Consider the following 18696-nt stretch of genomic DNA (forward strand, 5'->3'; position numbering starts at 1 on the left):
GATATGCTGTTCAAATGTTTGTATTTATGTAGATAAGCTTTATATGTATAATAATAATACAAATGAAAAAAAAATGGAATCCGAGAAATATAATGTTTGAAACTCTCAAAGTCTCTAATGTCTCTGGCTGTTGCTGATGTTGTGTTTTCATGTGTCCGCCAATGTCTGTTTGATTCAGATGCGAAAGGCCTGTCCAACCCAACGGAGGTGGAGGCACTGAGAGAAAAGGTCTATGCATCACTGGAGTCCTACACCAAACACAAATACCCGGACCAGCCGGGCAGGTGGGAACCACTGTTTCAGATTTCCTGAATTACATTTTTCTTATATCAGCACATTTTCTAGTGACTTCATCAAACTTTGTAGAATTACTTGATAGTTATAAATAATTGTATATAAAGACCACATCTTAAACTTATTGACAGTCCAAAATTATTTAAAATAAGGTAGGTCAAATGTACATAGCAAGACAAGGAAAAGTAAAATGCACCTAGTATGGAGACATGGCGTAGCAACATGTGGCTCATTTGCCAACGTTATTTACGATCATTCTGTTCAAACCTAACGTGTGTCAATGCCAAATGCCATTGATTAGTGAATAGGATTTATGTACAATGTGTGAAGGTAGTTTGTTTGTGTTTAATAATGTTACTATGATGGCTCAGTGATCGTGTACATGCTCGATGCATGCAGTCTCTGTTTCAAGTGCTTTGTCGCCATCTTTTTTAATCTACAAACTGTGTATTTTTAGTAGCTGGTTTTTGCTATTCGCTGGCAGGGCTCGTTCTGCATCCCCGGAGAATAACAGGGTTTCACTGTATACATTTGCCTTACAGTATCATTATATGCGAAAACTTATTTATTATTTGAATCAACATCTTGTAAATTACTGGAAGAAAACTATATGTGCACATCTTTACCAAGCATTGCGAGTGAACTTCATGATAAAATATCGAAAGAAAGCAATTTTTTTAAAGGAATTCAAATATTTTAAATGTTTAAAAAATAAGTAAAATAAAAATAAATTAATTCATTGCAAATAAATTTTTAGATACATTGTATGTTGCATTAAAAAAAATTAAACCCCAAAAATCTTGAATAAATGGGCATTAACTGGCAATAATAATTTCTGAGCATGGTTTTCTCCCCAATAAAAAGTAAAAAGAAAAAGGAAAAAAATTGAAAAGAATTTTAAAAAATTATAAAATCTTCGAATAGGTGCCGAATCCCCGAAGTATACAGGGGTGACACAAATCTTTAGCAAGCATCAGGTGCCCATAATGGCGGCACGGTGTACGACTGGTTAGAGCGTCTGCCTCCCAGTTCTGAGGACCGGGGTTCAAATCCCGGCCCCGCCTGTGTGGAGTTTGCATGTTCTCCCCGTGCCTGCGTGGGTGAACCCCACCTCCTGCCTGAAGATAGCTGGGATAGGCTCCAGCGCTCCCATGATCCTTGTGTGGATAAGCGTCTCAGAAAATGGATGGATGGATGGATGGATGGGTGTCCATAATGAATTGTCTCAACGATCTTCTGTGTGTGCTGTTTTTGCTCAGGTTCGCCAAGCTGTTGCTCCGCCTGCCAGCGTTGCGCTCCATCGGCCTCAAGTGCTTGGAGCACCTTTTCTTTTTCAAGCTCATCGGGGACACGCCCATCGACACGTTTCTCATGGAGATGCTGGAGGCGCCGCATCAGATCACATGACCCCTGTCAAATACCCCCTCTTGTAAATAGCCCTTGTCAGCAACGTGGCGATGGTTTGGGAGGAGAAAAGGACACTGACATTGTAAAGTTGAATATTTTATAACAATTTAAAACAACAACAACATTGTAATTAAATCCGAAACGCTATTTCAAGGCTGCAGTGAGGACTGACTACAAGCGTCACAGTGAATTTCTTTGTAAATAGAACATTGCCGGTGTCTGTTTTGAAAGCAAACGCTGTGCATTTGAGAAGCAATCAGATTTTATTCATAGAGTAATTGTATAAAACAAAATTTCTTAAAACACATTTGAATATTCTTACAGAATAAAGTTATTAAGAAATACATGTGAAACTCTTTGTCTTTTTGTAATTGAATGTTCTCTATGTACAATTAATGTACAATTAATGCATTCCCCCCCCCCCCCCCCCCTCACTATTCCGACTTTCTCTACATGATGGGCACACATTCACGGCAGACAACGAGGCACTCTAAAGCGGCTACGCCAATGGACTATCTAAAGGCAAGATCATTTCCGGGGTGTAGGCATAGCTAGCGAGCTAACTGCACGTCGCAATTGCACTGGATAAGCACTGATACAAACGAAGGCACTCAAATTCTTACGTAATTGGGGAGGGGTATCTCAAGCATGATCCCTAGGTGGGTCACTGGGCCTTGTTTAAGCCACGCTCCAAAAAATCAGGAAACCTGAAATGGTGAAAAACAGTTGACCGCTGTACTGCCACAATTGAGTGTTACTATGCTATGATATGCTGCGATGAAATTACAAGTACTTCTCGGTAGTTTATATGATGCGTTTTAAGGGTAGTCTACCGAGCTATATTTACTCCATTACATTTACTTAAATAACTTTTGGGATAATTTGTACTTGTCAGATTACTTTTAATGCAACATACTTTTTACATATACGCATTTTTGTTAAGAAAAAAAATGCAACTTTGTTGCTGTTACACTGAGCTGCATTCAAGATGAGGGATGTTTTGTGGTGGCGTTGGTTAGGTGGGGGCAAAGCCAGAGTGTGTACGTGTGTGTGTGTGTGTGTGTGTGTGTGTGGCAAAAAGCGGTAACTGCACCTACACGTGGAGCAAGTCACTCTCTCTCTCTCTCTCTCTCTCTCTATTTATCTCTCTCGCTCTCTCGCTCTCTCTCGCTTGTCAGAATACTTGATAAAAAGTCCTAACAGTGTAGGGAGAAGTTGACAAGGAGAAGAAGAATCTCCAAGGAGGAGAAACTTTCAGGCCCTTGACTGTTAAACGCAACCACTTCCACACGCTTGGAGATGCTCTGAGAAGACCCTCACTACTTTTAGCAGCGTTTTTGCAAGCTCCTTTGAAGAAGGTACATCAGTTCCCATATTTAATAGCACTGAATTGTGTGATTGGTGAAAATGTTTACCTACAGATGGAGGTGGGAAGAAATTGGGTTAAATGTGTATTTAGTAGCAATTTGGTATATTTGATCAAATAGTTGTTGTTTTTTGCATGCATGTTTAATGATAAATGATATACAAATGAATAGAAATGTTTGATAAGATAAAATTTAAATACATACTGTATATGTAAAAGAAAAGTTATTTTTTCTTTATATATATATATATATATATATATATATATATATATATATATATATAATAAAATATGTAAAGAAAATTGTAGCCATTGTATGCTTTGTTTTATTTGTACATTAATATCTTTGTTAAAGTTTCTGTTTTTTGTCACTGTTACAAATAATGTTTATCAATAAATTAAATAAATTACATCAAATTAATACAAATAAATTTTTAGCATATTTTACGAGCCACAATGTAAAGTATAAACAGTACATAAAATAGAAATGTACTTTTTTTTAATTAATATTACTACCTGTCAAATATTTTACATTGATTCGACAAATGTTTTTGATTTGATGAAAATGTAATAAATAGAAATTAATGAGCAAAACTAAACATACATTAAATTATTGGAACTAAATGTAAATGCATGTTAGATAGTATATGATAAAAAGTCAACTAAAAATATGAAAACACTTATATTTAGCTTTGTAAGCCTATTTTCTTGAGATAAATTGACAATTTATTGCTCCAATTTGTTATAATGAGTGCCCCGCATTTATGCAGTTGTGTGTCATTTTATGGCAATATTGATTTTCGATTTGAAAAGTCTTAATTGTTCAATCTGCAGGCTGTGTCACGTGACGCCCACTGAGCTTGTACTGTAAGTGCGCGTGCACGTATATTGACTGCGCGTGTTGCAACTCGCAGACATGCAGCGCAGGCCGGTGTGCGCGGGCTGCCGCAGGCCGATCGCGGACAAGTTCTTGCTCCGGGTGGCGGACGGCCTCCGGCACGAGGCGTGTGCGCGCTGCTGGGCGTGCGGGGACGCGCTGCGGGACTCGTGCTTCGTGCGGGAGCAGCGACTCTACTGCAAACGGGACTATGCTGAGTGAGTGACCCAAACCCCCTTCCATTAACCAGTTTACCGAGTTTACTTACATGTAATAGAGACTCATAGCCAAAACATGAGGTATCACATCATGTGCGTGTCATGTAATTAATGTGATCGCTCCACTGCAGGGCATTTATTAATGATAACTGCAACCTTGCACAACAAAAATAAAACAAAGCAACTAGACGTACTATGATGCCTTGAGATATGAGTGACTCGGCTTCGAGATACAAGCCAGTGTTTTATGCTTTGACTTGGGAGCGCGATTTTGCAATAAAAACGCTGCATGGTGTTGGCGAACTCATTTCACAAGAGGCAGCAGTTTGGCAGAAAGGGAACAATTCTTCCCCCTCCCAAAAAAAGACGCTCCGAGCTGTTTATCGGCACTCCCATTTGAAGTTTACTATCAAACTAAATATACGTAAATCAAAGACAATTACACCTTGTGTATTGAAAACAACCAAATAGCTTAATGCTAACGCTAATTAGCATCTACGTTGTGGTGCTATAAGTGTTTCAGCAATGGACGTGCAGCAACACATGTAGACAGACAACAAAACAACACTCAGTCATATTTTCTTTATCCTCTGTGAAGAACGACTAATATTAGTGCCATACTGATGAGCCGAGAGGAGTTGGGACGTCATAAAACCGTATATCCGTCTGTCTGTCTTATACTGCCCCCAGGTGGCCAAGACGGGCACAACAGCAAGAGCAGCACAATGGACATTTAAATAATTGCAGCGGGAAAAAAACGTTCATTCTCTTTCGTTATTACATTACTGTATGTTTTTGTAAAGTACAACGTCATGGTTTGCCGTGTTTCCTCATTAAAAACAAATTGCAATAGAGAAGGACTAATATTACAGCATTTTCACTTAATCTAGCGGAAGAAGAAGCAGTACTGTTCTTGACTTTATTATACTCTACTGCCCCTGGTGGCCAAGGCGGGCACAACAGAAGGAGCGGCACAATTAATTGAATTGCAGCATTAAATCATGATGAACAAGCAGTTTAGTTCTTTTCATTGTATTCAATTACGTTAATAATTCATGTTTTTGAAAGTACAACATTATGAAGTTTTATTTTGTCTTTTTTAAAAACACAACCACAAAATCCCCAAAACATACGTGGTAGGTTGATTGAAGACTCAAAATTGCCCGTAGGTGTGAATGTGAGCGCGACTGTTTGTTTGTTTACATGTGCCCTGCGATTGGCTGGCGACCGGTTCAGGGTCTACCCCGCCTATCTGGGATAGGCCCCAGCAGCCCACGGCCCGAGTGAGGATAAGCGGTAAAGAAAATGGATGTATGGATGGATGTTTTGAGTTACTAGCGTGGTTATGTAACAGATTAAAGTCGTATCTCAAGGCAATAGTGGTATTGGACTGGATAAGTGTAATAGTGGTATTGGACTGGATAAGTGTTTGATAAGTGTTTCGGGTGGTATTTTCTTTTTATCTTATATCTTGTATCGGAACTCATTATTTATTATTATATGTACAGGTGACTGTAAGTACTCTATCGTAGCCAATCGTGTGTTCCTGCCTAATACCATTCAAGCTTCTTGGTACTTTTTGACTTGTATCTGTTTACATGTGCAAGTTTGCCGATGGCGATTTTTAAAATTTAATTTAATTTTATTTTTTTTTGCATGGAAAGTTGACTTCCAGGAAACTTGGCACAGTCGTCTCACTGAGAGAACAAGGTGACTGTGGGTGGGAGGTGTGATATACACACACACACACATACTTATACACGCACACACACACGCACACACACGCGCACACGAGCATGCAGGGGTGGAGCTTAAGTGACACATTGTCAAAATGTGTTAAAATCACGAGGGCCACTGGGCCGATAACTACAAGCTGGGGGCCAACATATGGTGAGGAGGTAACCTCTTTTGTGATTAAGGGTTATACAAATAAACTTGACTTGACTACTATAAAGAATGCAATGGCCTCGGTAGCCACTTATTCATGATAACCACTGCTATGCACAATAGAAATAAACAGAATGGCTAGAAATAATAATAATGTATTCATTTTGTCCCCTTAGGGTCACCATCTTTCAACGTTCTACACTGTAGTATCTGGGACTTAAAATGTGTGTGGCTTTCAAAGGCGGAGGCCTGGTCTGTTGAGTGACGTTGGATGAGCGTGTCGAGTTGGCTCAGGTTAGCGGCGGGCTATTGACTCGCTAACCTGTTAGCTTGTCTGCTTGTTGAGTGGCTGTGAGCCAGCGTCATTTTTTAAAAATTCGTTACCGTTTGTTCATAAAAGCGAGTGAAGGTGCTCTAACAGCTGGGTCTGCCCTTGCTCACTAATTCATTCTAACTAGCGGCGGTAGGCTATATTAAATTAGCTAATGACGTTTACTTTACCATAGATGTGCAGTTGTACAAGCCAGTGCTGCTGTGAAGTAGACATATTACACTTTGTCCTCTTTTCCAAAGTGTGAAATGATCCCGAACGTCAGATATTCTCTCTTTCACGCACTCTTTCTGACTGGCTTGTGCTTAATGCAGTGTAAATCCGTAGTAACATTAGTCCGCCTGAAAAAATGATCACCGCAAAATGGCGAAAAATCTGCGATATATAATTTCATACGTACGGTATAAAAAGCTGCGAAACGGTGAAACCGAAATAAAGGTCAACAGCGATAGCTCACCATTCACTTATGATAACCGCCACCTTACACAATAGAAATAAAACAGAATAACTTGTCCTTTATTTTTGCCCCCCCCCCCCCCCCCAAAAAAAAGGAGCAGGTTTTGTGAGGTGGCCATATGTCAGAAGCATCCCTTCAAAAGACACAATGGCGTGAACTTATTTTGGTGGACAGCGACCACCGCAAGCTCCTGGCATTCGAAGCGCCACGGCATCTGGAAAGCCGCTCTCGACGCGGACCCTGTGTGGCGCTATGGGACGACACTTATCCGACCGTGAAATATCTAACCTGACCAATTAGCAGGAGGCCTGGTGCCAGAGCTCCGCCTCTAAGAGTTCACACTCCAAATGTAACACACCCGCTTCGTACTAAGCCTCTGGCCCTCCCGCCTCACCCTCGTGTCCCGTGGCGTTCTTTAAGAAAGTGTTTCCCAACCTTTACTGAGCCAATGCACATATTGTACATTAGAAAAATCTTACGCCACACCGAGAATCAAAATCGTCACAAAAAGTATGCACAGTTGTACCTTGACTTACCAGTTCGATTCATTCCGATAACAGTCAAGGAACTCGATTTTGATGGACAGTAAAGCCTTGTCTATTGCAGGGGTTATGTTCCAGAAACCCCCTAATAAGTGAAATCCACAAAGTATCAATCAATTATTTATGATGTTATTGTGTACATCTATGATTCATATATGCAATCCAATGCCAATATGTGATACTTTATTGAGGTGCAGATATTTTATTTGTCAACTTGAGGTCCCCGTTCACACACTAGACACAAGCACATGCCTTTGTGCTCTGCTTCAGTGACGTGAACAAGAGCCCATGTGGACATGGTGTGAACGGGCGGTTTCCTGCAAAATCAAGCTAAACGTTGCTTTTTACTTGCATTTGTTCCTGCCGATTTAGTTATGAGTGTGTGCATTAGGCATTCGTCAGACTAAGGTTGGTATTTGTGACTTTATTTCATAAAACTCTGACTGTGGCTTATATTTTAAACAGTGACTTTCCGGTCATGTTCTTTGTATTCTCAAGCAATTTAGTGATTTACCAGATGTATGAGTCGAGAATACTCAGTAAGATGTCTTTTTCTGTGAAGAAAAATAGCCCATAAGTCTCCGTGTGAGTGTCTGGGCAAGAGTTGTGGCCTACAGCAGCTCCTGGCAAACGTTCTCATTTTGTATTTGCGTGTTTGGCTATGTCCCTTTGAATAAACTGATTAAAGTGACAATCAATCATAATTTACAGACCAATTCAGTGAAATTGGATTATTTCCCAGTAATGTGCCGTGGAACAGTGATTGGCTCAACCTGATCACTGTTTCATGGCATATTATACTTTTGTCTAAAATGTGGCTTTTTAAATGATGGACGTGTTTCATTGCAAGCGACTGTTGTATTTTAGCACACATCCGCTAAAACTGGGATTTAGTAGAGTATCATTCAAAAAGTTAAGACTTCTGTACAAAATTCGAATCGGGAACAGAACTTTGGCCAACATAGACTAAAATATTGATCCAATGAAAAACATCACACTTAATATGGCACGGTACTAAAGAACAACTTTGTAATTTTAATATCAAATTGACATCTGTATTATGTTGACCTTTTTATTCTATTTTTAGTCCAAATAAATTTCATTTCCATGCCTACATGCATCACATAAATGATGCAATATCCATAGTGATGTGCTTTTAATGCCGAAAATTAAACCTGCAAACCAACTGAGCAGCCTTAGAGGAAAAAAATATCGTTTACATTACAATACATTATTTCATAACATTAGATTAGTATTTATCGTTATACCTGTATGTGTCAAGAAAATATTTTTCCCTTCATTTATTTTTATTTTGAAAGTGAGCGAGTGTATAAAAAGCTTTATACTTGGAAAAAAAACATAAAAATGAAAATTAGGTTTCAGATAAAAATTGAAAATAATTTACAAAACATTCATGAATTTTTTGTAAAAATGTTATATTTTATACTTAAATACGCATTGTATTATGATTTATAAAATATATATATATATATAACATATAATATATATATATATATTTATTTATTTTTCGAAGTGACCAAATAATGAGCCTTATAGACTGCTGGAATTTATAATTATTAATTAAGGCTTTAGAAAGAGTTGATAAAGTTCTCATTGATGTTCCGGTACAAGGTCAACAGATTGAGTTTTTCCCCTCGCTCCACCGGACCTGGATGCCACGTCGGTCATATCGGTCACATGGCTGGCGGTGTCCTTGACCCTCGAGATCCATATCTGACACACGAGGGATCCCGCTTCACCTGATCCAGAAACTGGATCCGCCTCTGTGCGTGTCCACTAGACCGCACCAGGCTGGGCTCGTGTTTTTGGCATGGGGAACGTTACAGCTTGTGGTGAATGTTGTAGTGAGGTTTGACCCCACGTAACGCATACGTACGCACTTGGTCAGTGATTCCCAACCTTTATTGAGCTCATTACCAAAAGTTATTTTTGAAAGTCCTCTTTCAAGTAACTGTAAACAATTGCATGTTTGTGATCACGAGGCGGCTCGATATTTAGTACAAGTGTGAGAGCAGCTACCGTGTTAGTCGAAGGTCTTGGAAACTGCATTCCTTGCACTACTCGGTACAATTTACCCTCTTTTTTGTGTTTTGCTAGGAATAAACAACTTTAAAATCAATATCATCTACAAAGTAATAGGAAATACTTTTTCATTTGTATCTCAGCATTGATGTTGCGTTGTTGTGTCATAGAAACGTAGAAATATTCCAAATATGTCCTCGACTTCCCTCGGCCAACTTCACTGATTCACGCGTTCAGGAATGCACAACCGTGGCATGTCGGCCATATTAAACCGCATACCACCGAGGCCACGGGGCAGACGACCCACATGGGTCAAGCAGACCCCATCCGACCCCGAGTAGACTTTGCCGTTTCCCCCAGCAACCACACAGCAAGAGTCAGAGGAATGTAATAGGATGTGGACCTGTTGACAAGGATGTAGCAGCACCTTTACTTGTTAATCGTCAATATATGGACTCAGTGGCCTCGTCACCTCCACTGTCAGTGAAATGTTCATTGAACAATCAGATACCTTTAATATCGTGGTTGTTGTTTGCAGTAGTGTACAACTGCACTGCACTTAAATCAATATTAATCTATTGTAGTATCCAAAACAAGTTTTTACTTTATATGTATATACGGTATATTGTATGAATGGTTACAGGTTAATTGTAGCTTTTGTCACCTAGTGAAAAAGTATTTATTAGGTGAACAAAGACTAAAGAAATGATCATTTTCAGACCAATTAAGTGAAACTGGATCATTTCCAATGGTACAATGGTTGGTCATTACTTCACTACTGTGTGTTTTGCTACAGTTTAGCATTCCTTTACATAGGGTTATCATCTATCTGGTTAACATAATAATAGAAAAACTAAATGTTTTATATTTCATCTGTGGACAAGGTCAATCTGATTTTTGTTAGATGAAGACTTCTTTTTTAAGTTGAAGAAAAAAGGTAGAGAGGTCAAGTAGGTCAAATTTAAGAAACACAATTAGACAACTAAAGTATAAATACAGTATCCTAGTAGATAAATAATTTCCCTCAATATGCCAGCAAAGATTATGTATTCCAAACAGTCATGTATATGTATACTGTATGTATTTGTAAAAGTTATGCGCACATATTTAGTGTCACTTTCCAATACAAGTATACACCTATGGAGTATTTATAAGTGGTTTACATTAATCATATAAGTTATTATTATTATTATTAATTTTGTTTGATACCATGCTCTAAATCTTTTCTTACCCTACCAATCGTTACAATTATTAGCTATTTTGTACATCCATTATACACTACTGTTCACTAATTTTAAATGTTTTAAATGCAAACACGCCGTTATACACTACCATTCAAAAGTTTCGGGGACACTACAATTTTCTTATTTATTTTTATAAAGAAAAGTACTTTTTTTTTAACCACATTTAACAATGTCTAGACTTTTATTTCTGATTAATTTAACGTAATCTTCAATGGGGAAAAAAATGCTTTTCTTTCAAAAATAAGGACATTTCCAAGTGACCCCAAACTTTTGAATGGTTGTGTATTGTATGTCTTAAATACGATTTGTGAATACAGTTTAAATAAAATGTAAATAAAAGATAGAAATTAAAAAATACAAATGTGAAAAATAGTATTGTGTTTTTTTAAATCATTTCAAAAATGAATTACGTCAATACGTACAGTACAGGATACTCTGTAATTTAAGCTTTAAACGTAAGCAATATACAGTGAATTGTAAAGAGCTGTCACTTTCTCATGCCAGTGTGCCGAGTGGTCCGGTGACCCGCTAGTCAGGTCTGCAGTCCAGAATGATGACGCATCATCGGGCGTGACAGCCCCAAGATGGGTCGGTGCCAGCCGCTGGACAATAGTCCTGCTGCTTGAGGGTCGAGGGAGGGGGGGGGTCTTTCTTTGTTCCGCTCTGGCTGAGCAGACTTAAGGATAATTCCTCGGATAATTCCTAGGACCGGCGGCCCAGCCTCTCCCGCCGGGATATCTGATTCCCCCCCTCCGTCTGGAGCCACGGCCTGCCGTGAGCCTTTTCTGGACGCTCCCCGGGGGCTCGGCCGCGGGCACGGCAGCCGGAACCACGGCAACGGTGTCACGGTGCGGCTAAGCCCGCGCCGCTCCTGGTTGCCAGGCGCTAAGATGCGCACCCGCCATGCTGAGGGTATGCGTCTGAGCTGCTGGAGTGGGAGGATGAGGAGGAAGGGGGAGTCAAGTCAAGGAGAGGGTTAAGAGGCCTTGGGGCATTCAGAGTGACAGTCAAACGCAGTAACATTCCCTGGGAACCTTACCTAGCGTTATTATTTGCTGAAAAACTCACCTATTCACTGTTTTTGTGCTCAGGGCCAAACCATGTGTAGTAAAAACTCAAAGTAATAGTGGCGAAAACAACAAAATCCATACTTAATGGACAAAATCTGCAGAAAAGGGAGTGTCCGGCTGGAACGCCAAACGCCCACACGTAGCGAGCAAAGTCCGTTAGTTCTAGAATCGGTCGCTGCTTTTTGGTAGTAGCCTGGTAGTTCCGAGAATAGTCATGCGTAGTCTCTCCATTATGGTACAGTATTGTTGTTTGGCATCTTGTTGCTATGGCATCTAATCATGACAGAGGTGAGAAAAGTCAACGCATTAACCTTAGTATTGTTGACAAATCGGAACTTATTAAGAAGTTGAAGTCGAGCGTTACCATGGCCAGAGTATGTGAGGAATACGGGGGGTAGTGAACAGTAGTGAACAAACTGTAAGTGACATACATAGGAGTAAGATTAATGCCATTTCCATTCATTTCAATGGGAAAAGATGTTTTGAGTTATTTTAATGCAGCACTGTATAAAAAATATCGCTTTGTCACGTTTCTATCATATGTCTCGTTCCCTCTCACCAGGCTGTTTGCAGTGCGCTGCGGGGGCTGCGCCGCGGGCATCACTCCCACAGAGCTGGTGCTGCGTGCCGGGCCCGCCGTCTTCCACTTGCGCTGCTTCACCTGCAGCGTGTGCTCCGCCCCACTGAGGACCGGAGACCGCTGCGTGGTCAGGGAGGGCCGGCCACTGTGCGCCAGGGAGGACTACCACCAGCGTGTGGCCAGCCCGACTTCACCAGAGACAGGTGTGTTCCCCTAAATGCCAAAGAAATTAAAAAGTTGCATATTTTCAAGAAAAAAACTTACTATAATATAATTCATATCGTTTTCAGGGAAAAGAACTTGGATTGTTATGAAGTCTTCTTTTTCCAAGAAAAAAATGTAATCTGTGTGAGAACCGTGTTTATCTCTAAATGCCATAGGAATTAAAATGTCGCTTATTTTTGAGGAATAAATTGATAATGTTACAATAACAAATTAACATTTTTATATTAGAAGGAATTAAGTATTGTTTTGTTTTGTTTTCAAGAAAAAACATGTAATTATTAAAAGAATGAAGACATTTTTTTCAGCATAAAAAGTCTTAAAAGAAAAAAGTCATATTCACATAAAAAGGCAGAATCATAATATTTTTATATTGTTCAAGTCAAAGTGTATTGAGGAAGGTAAATCATATTTTTACTCTTATAATATTATGATTTTTATTTTGGAAAAAAATGTGTTTATTCTCTAAAAAAATAGGACTATATATATATATATATATATATATATATATATATATATATAGGGATATCAGATTTATGTGATCATATGAAAACTGAGATAGGGAGAAGTAATTGATGTATTATGGTTGTTCTATAGGTGTACCGGTCCCCATATGCAGGTATGCACTTTTTTTTTTTATTTTATTTTTTTTTTTGAATGATATGACAGAGTTTATTGCAAAACATTTTGCGGACATCCAATTCATGGCTAAGGGACCCCCGTTCTAAGAACCACTACAGTTTAGTGAGTACAGAAGCTCTGCAGCCATGTCCTTCCCAGATTCACGCTCTGTAGTCGTCATGGTAATGCAAAGTAGTACTCTGCGTTATGGAGGAAACTGTTTAAAAATATATATTTTAAACATAACCTAACACTTGACTGTCTCTCTCTTTGTTTAGGTAAAAGTGTCAATGCCGACGAAGATAACGAGGAGGAGGAAGAGGAGGACTCAGGGACTGTCACAAGTAGACGGATTAAATCGGATAAGCAGGAAAGTAAACGTCCCAAAAGACCTCGCACTATTTTGACCACCCAGCAAAGACGGATCTTCAAAGCCTCCTTTGAGGTTTCATCCAAGCCGTGTCGAAAGGTAAAGTTACTTCTTTTCTGTTTTTGGACACCTTATGAGGGTCAAGAGGCACTTTAAATTATGGCAGGTGTGTGCCGTCTCCTATTTAACATAAGTTTGAATGTGATTACTTCATTAGGAACACAGCGACATCCCCAGTTTAATTTAAGTTTTTAACATAGCTTTGCCATTAAGTCCGCCAGCTTAATGCTAGCACGTAATGGGAAACTCACATAACAATTTTGGTCTGGTTCTCTACTAGATAACTACTTATGGAAACAATTTAAATGGTTTGTTCAAATGTTGTTTTTTTAAAACAAATTTGGTATTCATTAGTACTCATTATTAAAAGGGAATAAAAATGCAATAATGGCACAGATTTTATCAAGAAACATGAAGTTGACGTATATGATTAGCTTTAGTGGACCACGTAAAATGACGTGGCGGACCAGGTCTGGCCCCCGGGCCTTGAGTTTGACACCCGTGAGTTAGCTGTTTCTGCTCATAATGTCAGCGCACTTTAAACATTTTGAAAAAATGATGGACTGTGTTGCCATATTTTTTTATTTTTTTTTGGGTGAATGTTGATTTAATAATGATGTAATGTTAACATGCGTGGATATCATTTTAATGGGACTGACGTCGACTCAAAAGATTTGTTCCTTTGAAAAAGTCGTTCTACCTCTCTGCCCAAAAAGAAATCCCCCCAAAAAAACAAACACAACACACAGTTGTTAGACACTGTATAACCTTGACTGGACCTCTGTTGTTTATATGTTTTTAAAATCTGCCCCTTTGTTTTTCCTGAATCTTAATCAAAGGTACGGGAGACTCTGGCAGCAGACACCGGCCTTACTGTCCGGGTCGTGCAGGTCTGGTTCCAGAACCAAAGAGCCAAGGTAACACACACACACACACACACACACACACGCACGCTCGTGCAGCATAAGAAAAACTCTTTCGGCACCGTGCCTGCGTGCCAGAGGTGAAATCAGCCTTTTTATCTCCTCATAGAGGAAACTGATGACATCTCAGCGCATGGTGACTCCACGTGAAACCTCATATTTCCTCACAAAGAGGACTCGTGTCGTTTCCTTCTAGCGTGCTGAAAGATGTCCTTCACCTAATAGTTCATTGTGGAATAAACACTCTCTTTTTATTTTATTTTTTTATTTTTTAGATGAAGAAACTGGCCAGGAGGCAACAGCAGCAGGAACAGGAGCAGCCGACTCAGGAGCAACAAGAACAGCAAGTGTGTCACAAAGGTATTACACTGCGGAGAATAAATTGCACTATAATGTAGTCTTTTCACTCTTTATCGCTCTTCTGTGGAATGTCGAAGATATAGTGTTGAAGAGTAACCAATTAAATGTAACAAGATTATGTAATTTAATCACAAAATTTCCATGATTACAATTTTAGTTACATTTGAAAAACTATTGCAAAATATCAGATTGTTTTTTTTTTCATATCACTTCCTCTTTCTAAGGCCGACAGTTGTGATTGGCTCTCTCTGGTCATGTGCCATCCTGCTAATATAGTTTCAAACATGACATATTTTTCCCAATATGATCTCGAAGCGCCACCTTGTGGTACAAAAAGGTTAGCGTAGACTCGTAGTTGCACTTTTAAACAAAAAAAGCATTGACTTTTGAAGAGTTTTATCATCTTAATTCGAGACTTATGGTTTTCCATATGTTTTATATGTAATGCAACAAACACGTTTTATTATGCATTTACATTTCATCATGTTTTGTTATTAGTTCATTATTTATGTAAAGAACAAACAAAATAATAATCTATGGTTCTAATCCACTTTTGAGGGGGGCAGCCAAGGTTCCTGTTAATGCATTCATTCAAAATTAAGAAAAATTATGAAAATGTGACCAAACGTAATTATATTAATTTGAGAACGTTATTGATATAGTTACACTAATTACATTTTCAAAGGAGTAAAATAATTTTCCCATCACTGTGTAGATACTCTACTTGTCTTGGAAATCAGCGGTTTATATTTCTTTCTTTCTTTCTTTCTTTCTTTCTTTCTTTCTTTCTTTCTTTCTTTCTTTCTTTCTTTCTTTCTTTCTTTCTTTCTTTCTTTCTGATACACAATGAAACCTAATAAAAAGAGAATGTAAATAAATCAACTGGTGTGAATACTCTCCATCCAAAAGTATTTGTCTGTTGACAGTGTGCTTTTAAGGGGCGTGGCCTAGTGAGCAAAATCAGGAGATCCTGTTGTGTGAGTTGTGGCCTACAGCAGCCCCATACAAGTGTTGTCATTTTGTATTTGTGTTTGACTGTTTTTTCCCGTTCAGTAAAACGGCTGAAAGTGCATTGATGATTGTGGCTCTCCTTGACTCGCAACACGCAGCAAAAAAATCTACCAATTGACAGCTCGTAACTCGAAAAACTGGTACGCTGGGGTAACAGTAAATCGAAGTTTAACTTTACAGTATTAAAAAACATATGCAGGGGTTTCAAACTAATTTTTGTTTGGGGCCACAGTCCTGTTATGGTTTACCTCAGAGGGCCATTATGACTGTGAAACCATATAATTTTTTAATTGCCTCACATAAAAACAACAAATTGATGGATAACTAGTTTTGAAATCAGAAGTCAAACATAATACTTGGTTCAAGTTACTGTAGAAAGGGGTTTGGTAGCAAAAATATTATCATTTATTTTTAATTTGTTAAATATGACAATTTGAAATCTCAGATTTTAGCAATAATCATAGAAGTTGATACACGATTTGCTTTCACGGGCCACTTAAAATGATGTGGCAGGCCGGATTTGGCCCCCTAGCTTTGAGTTTGACACCAGGGATTTAGAGCTTGATTAAAACGCAGTGAAAAGTCAATATGTTCTATAGATTTTATACCAACAGAATAATTGGCTTTGAAACATCATAACTCAGGCATCACTGTCAAATACATTTACAATGTCTTTAAAAATGTTGTGGGAAAGCAAAACTACTTTTAAAAAAAATATTGTTTTTGGGCTCACTCTATTGTGGATTTTGCCCTACTTTGTTTGGGTCTGGAACGTGTGAGCAAATGCCTTCCTTTTGTCATCCCCATTGGGCCACAGTGCCCCCCAATGGTGTGCCTACCTCTCAGCTGGAGCACCTGGGGTCTTCCTACTCGCACGTCCAGCAACAGCAGATGGGATTCACAACAGTGGAGCAGCAAGACTTTGACATGGACCCCTTCAGACAAGGCCTGACGCCCCCTCAGATGCCAGGGGATCACATGTACCCCTACGGTAAACACCACTACTTACTCAGTCAGTCGTGAAACGCTTCTTCATGTGTGTCTCGATGTCTGTATTATTTTTTCCCCCAAGTGGCCAAGGTGTGCACACAAGAAGGAGCAGCACAATGTACATTGAATTGAAGTAAAAAAAAACTGAATAATACATTTTATTTTATGATGACATGCCTATACGTTTTTATAAAGTACAATATTATAGAGTGCTATTTTTATTATTAAAAACACAATGCAAAGATTGTTTTGTTTTTGGGAGCGGGCTTCTGAAAGGGATTGAAGATTTTTTTTTATTTTAATGGGGAAAGATGATTTCAAATAGGAATGTTTTGAGGTACAAGCATGGTCACAGAATGAATTAAACTCATATATTAAGCCACCGCTGTATTGTATGTTATTTTTGGAATACACAGAAGAACATCAATATTTAATTGTTTTATAAAATAATTATTTTATTGATTAGTCTCGTTAGTGGCAAACGGGGAAATTTTATACAATACGCATATTTATTTTCCTGGAATTCAAAGTATTTTTGTACACATTGCAAAATGACTTCAACTTGAATTTAATTTAATGCGATTTCGTTTAATTTTGTATTGTATATATTTTTAGATCTTTTAATGATTTGTGTAACATGAGGGAAATTCTATCCTATTTATACCAAAATATCACCTTTTTATTATTTAATTTTGTATTTTATTTTTTTCATTATTTTGTATTCATTCATTTTAAAGTTTTTCTTTATATTTTACTGTTGCTTTATTTACATTAAATTTTTTTTTTTAAACTTGGTTGCATTTTAGATGTTATTGGGAAAATTCCACACACCGTAGGACATTGCAGAATGACTTCAATTGAATTGATTTCAAGTTCATTTTATTTAACAACTGATATTTGAATGAGTAATAACTTTGGAACACCTACACAAGTTCTTTCCAATACAAGAGCACTGCACGCTGTCAGAAAGGGGCTAATTTAATGTTTTAATGTGTGCGTAGTGTTAGTCAATATCAAAATAAAAATCAAAAAAACGTTTTGATTTGAAAAAAGTATTGTGCAGGTGTGCCTAATGATTGGACCAGTCTCATCAAATTCAAACAAAATTCAAATTTTCTTCAGGTTTGAAGGCCCTTTACGGCGATGTAGCAGACGCCGACTGCTTGTCACTGGGCGACACCTCCTCCCTCCTCACCCCCATCGACCGCCTCTACTCCATGCAGGACTCTTACTTCACCTCCTGAGAGAGGATCCTCATCACGGCCACTCTTTATTTATCCACGTGGACCGTGCACAATGGGTGGCAGAGGATAACCGGTTGCGCAAATGGATATACTGTGACACTCACACAATACTGCTGTTCATCTTGTAGCAAAATATGCTCACACTTATGTCTTTCATGCTTTGAAACACAGACTATTTTACTGTCTCTGGACTATGCTTGAACGCCACTTTACGAGATTACAACGGATGCGAATAACTGTTTGAATGTGTATTTATTCTTGTAGGGTGTGCTTATTTTGAATGGCTGAATCGACTATGACCAATAAAAAAAATTGGCTCTGAAATTGTTTGTCATTGTGTGTGAATGCTCAGAGATGAGCATTACAGTCAGACTCAGAAGCAGATTAAAGTGGAAGAGTGATTTACATGTTTTGGTGTTATGCAACCTTTATGATTATAATTCTGGATCATCCACTCGTATCGCAAACCAGTTAGCACAGCCTGGTTCACTGCTACTGTCTTTTCCCATCCCGTCCTACCCTGCGTCATTTAGCCTTGTCCGACCCTGTTCCTTCACAACCTGCCCCTGTCCTGTTTTG

General features: G+C 38.6%; 2 protein-coding genes across 6 annotated transcripts in view; both read left to right on the plus strand.

Annotated features, from left to right (window-relative positions):
* The window catches only part of rxrgb (retinoid X receptor, gamma b), a 40220-nt gene extending 38219 nt beyond the window's left edge, over nt 1–2001 (plus strand). For all 5 annotated transcript variants that reach the window (XM_061683720.1, XM_061683721.1, XM_061683722.1 and 2 more), the window contains exons 9-10: nt 179–284; nt 1554–2001. In XM_061683720.1, the coding sequence (XP_061539704.1) occupies nt 179–284; nt 1554–1701 (254 nt within the window). In that variant the 3' untranslated portion in view covers nt 1702–2001. The remainder of the gene's footprint in view (nt 1–178; nt 285–1553) is intronic.
* Nucleotides 2002–2900: 899 nt separating this feature from the next.
* lmx1a (LIM homeobox transcription factor 1, alpha) lies at nt 2901–18406 on the plus strand. The gene is made up of 8 exons (XM_061683723.1): nt 2901–3059; nt 3982–4162; nt 12299–12519; nt 13438–13628; nt 14429–14506; nt 14788–14872; nt 16701–16874; nt 17996–18406. The coding sequence occupies exons 2-8, from the start codon at nt 3984–3986 to the stop codon at nt 18115–18117; spliced, it is 1050 nt and encodes a 349-aa protein (XP_061539707.1). The 5' UTR covers nt 2901–3059; nt 3982–3983; the 3' UTR covers nt 18118–18406.
* The last annotated feature ends 290 nt before the right edge of the window (nt 18407–18696 follow it).

This window comes from Phycodurus eques, chromosome 8 (genome assembly GCF_024500275.1).
Source record: "Phycodurus eques isolate BA_2022a chromosome 8, UOR_Pequ_1.1, whole genome shotgun sequence".
Classification (NCBI taxonomy): Eukaryota; Metazoa; Chordata; class Actinopteri; order Syngnathiformes; family Syngnathidae; genus Phycodurus; species Phycodurus eques.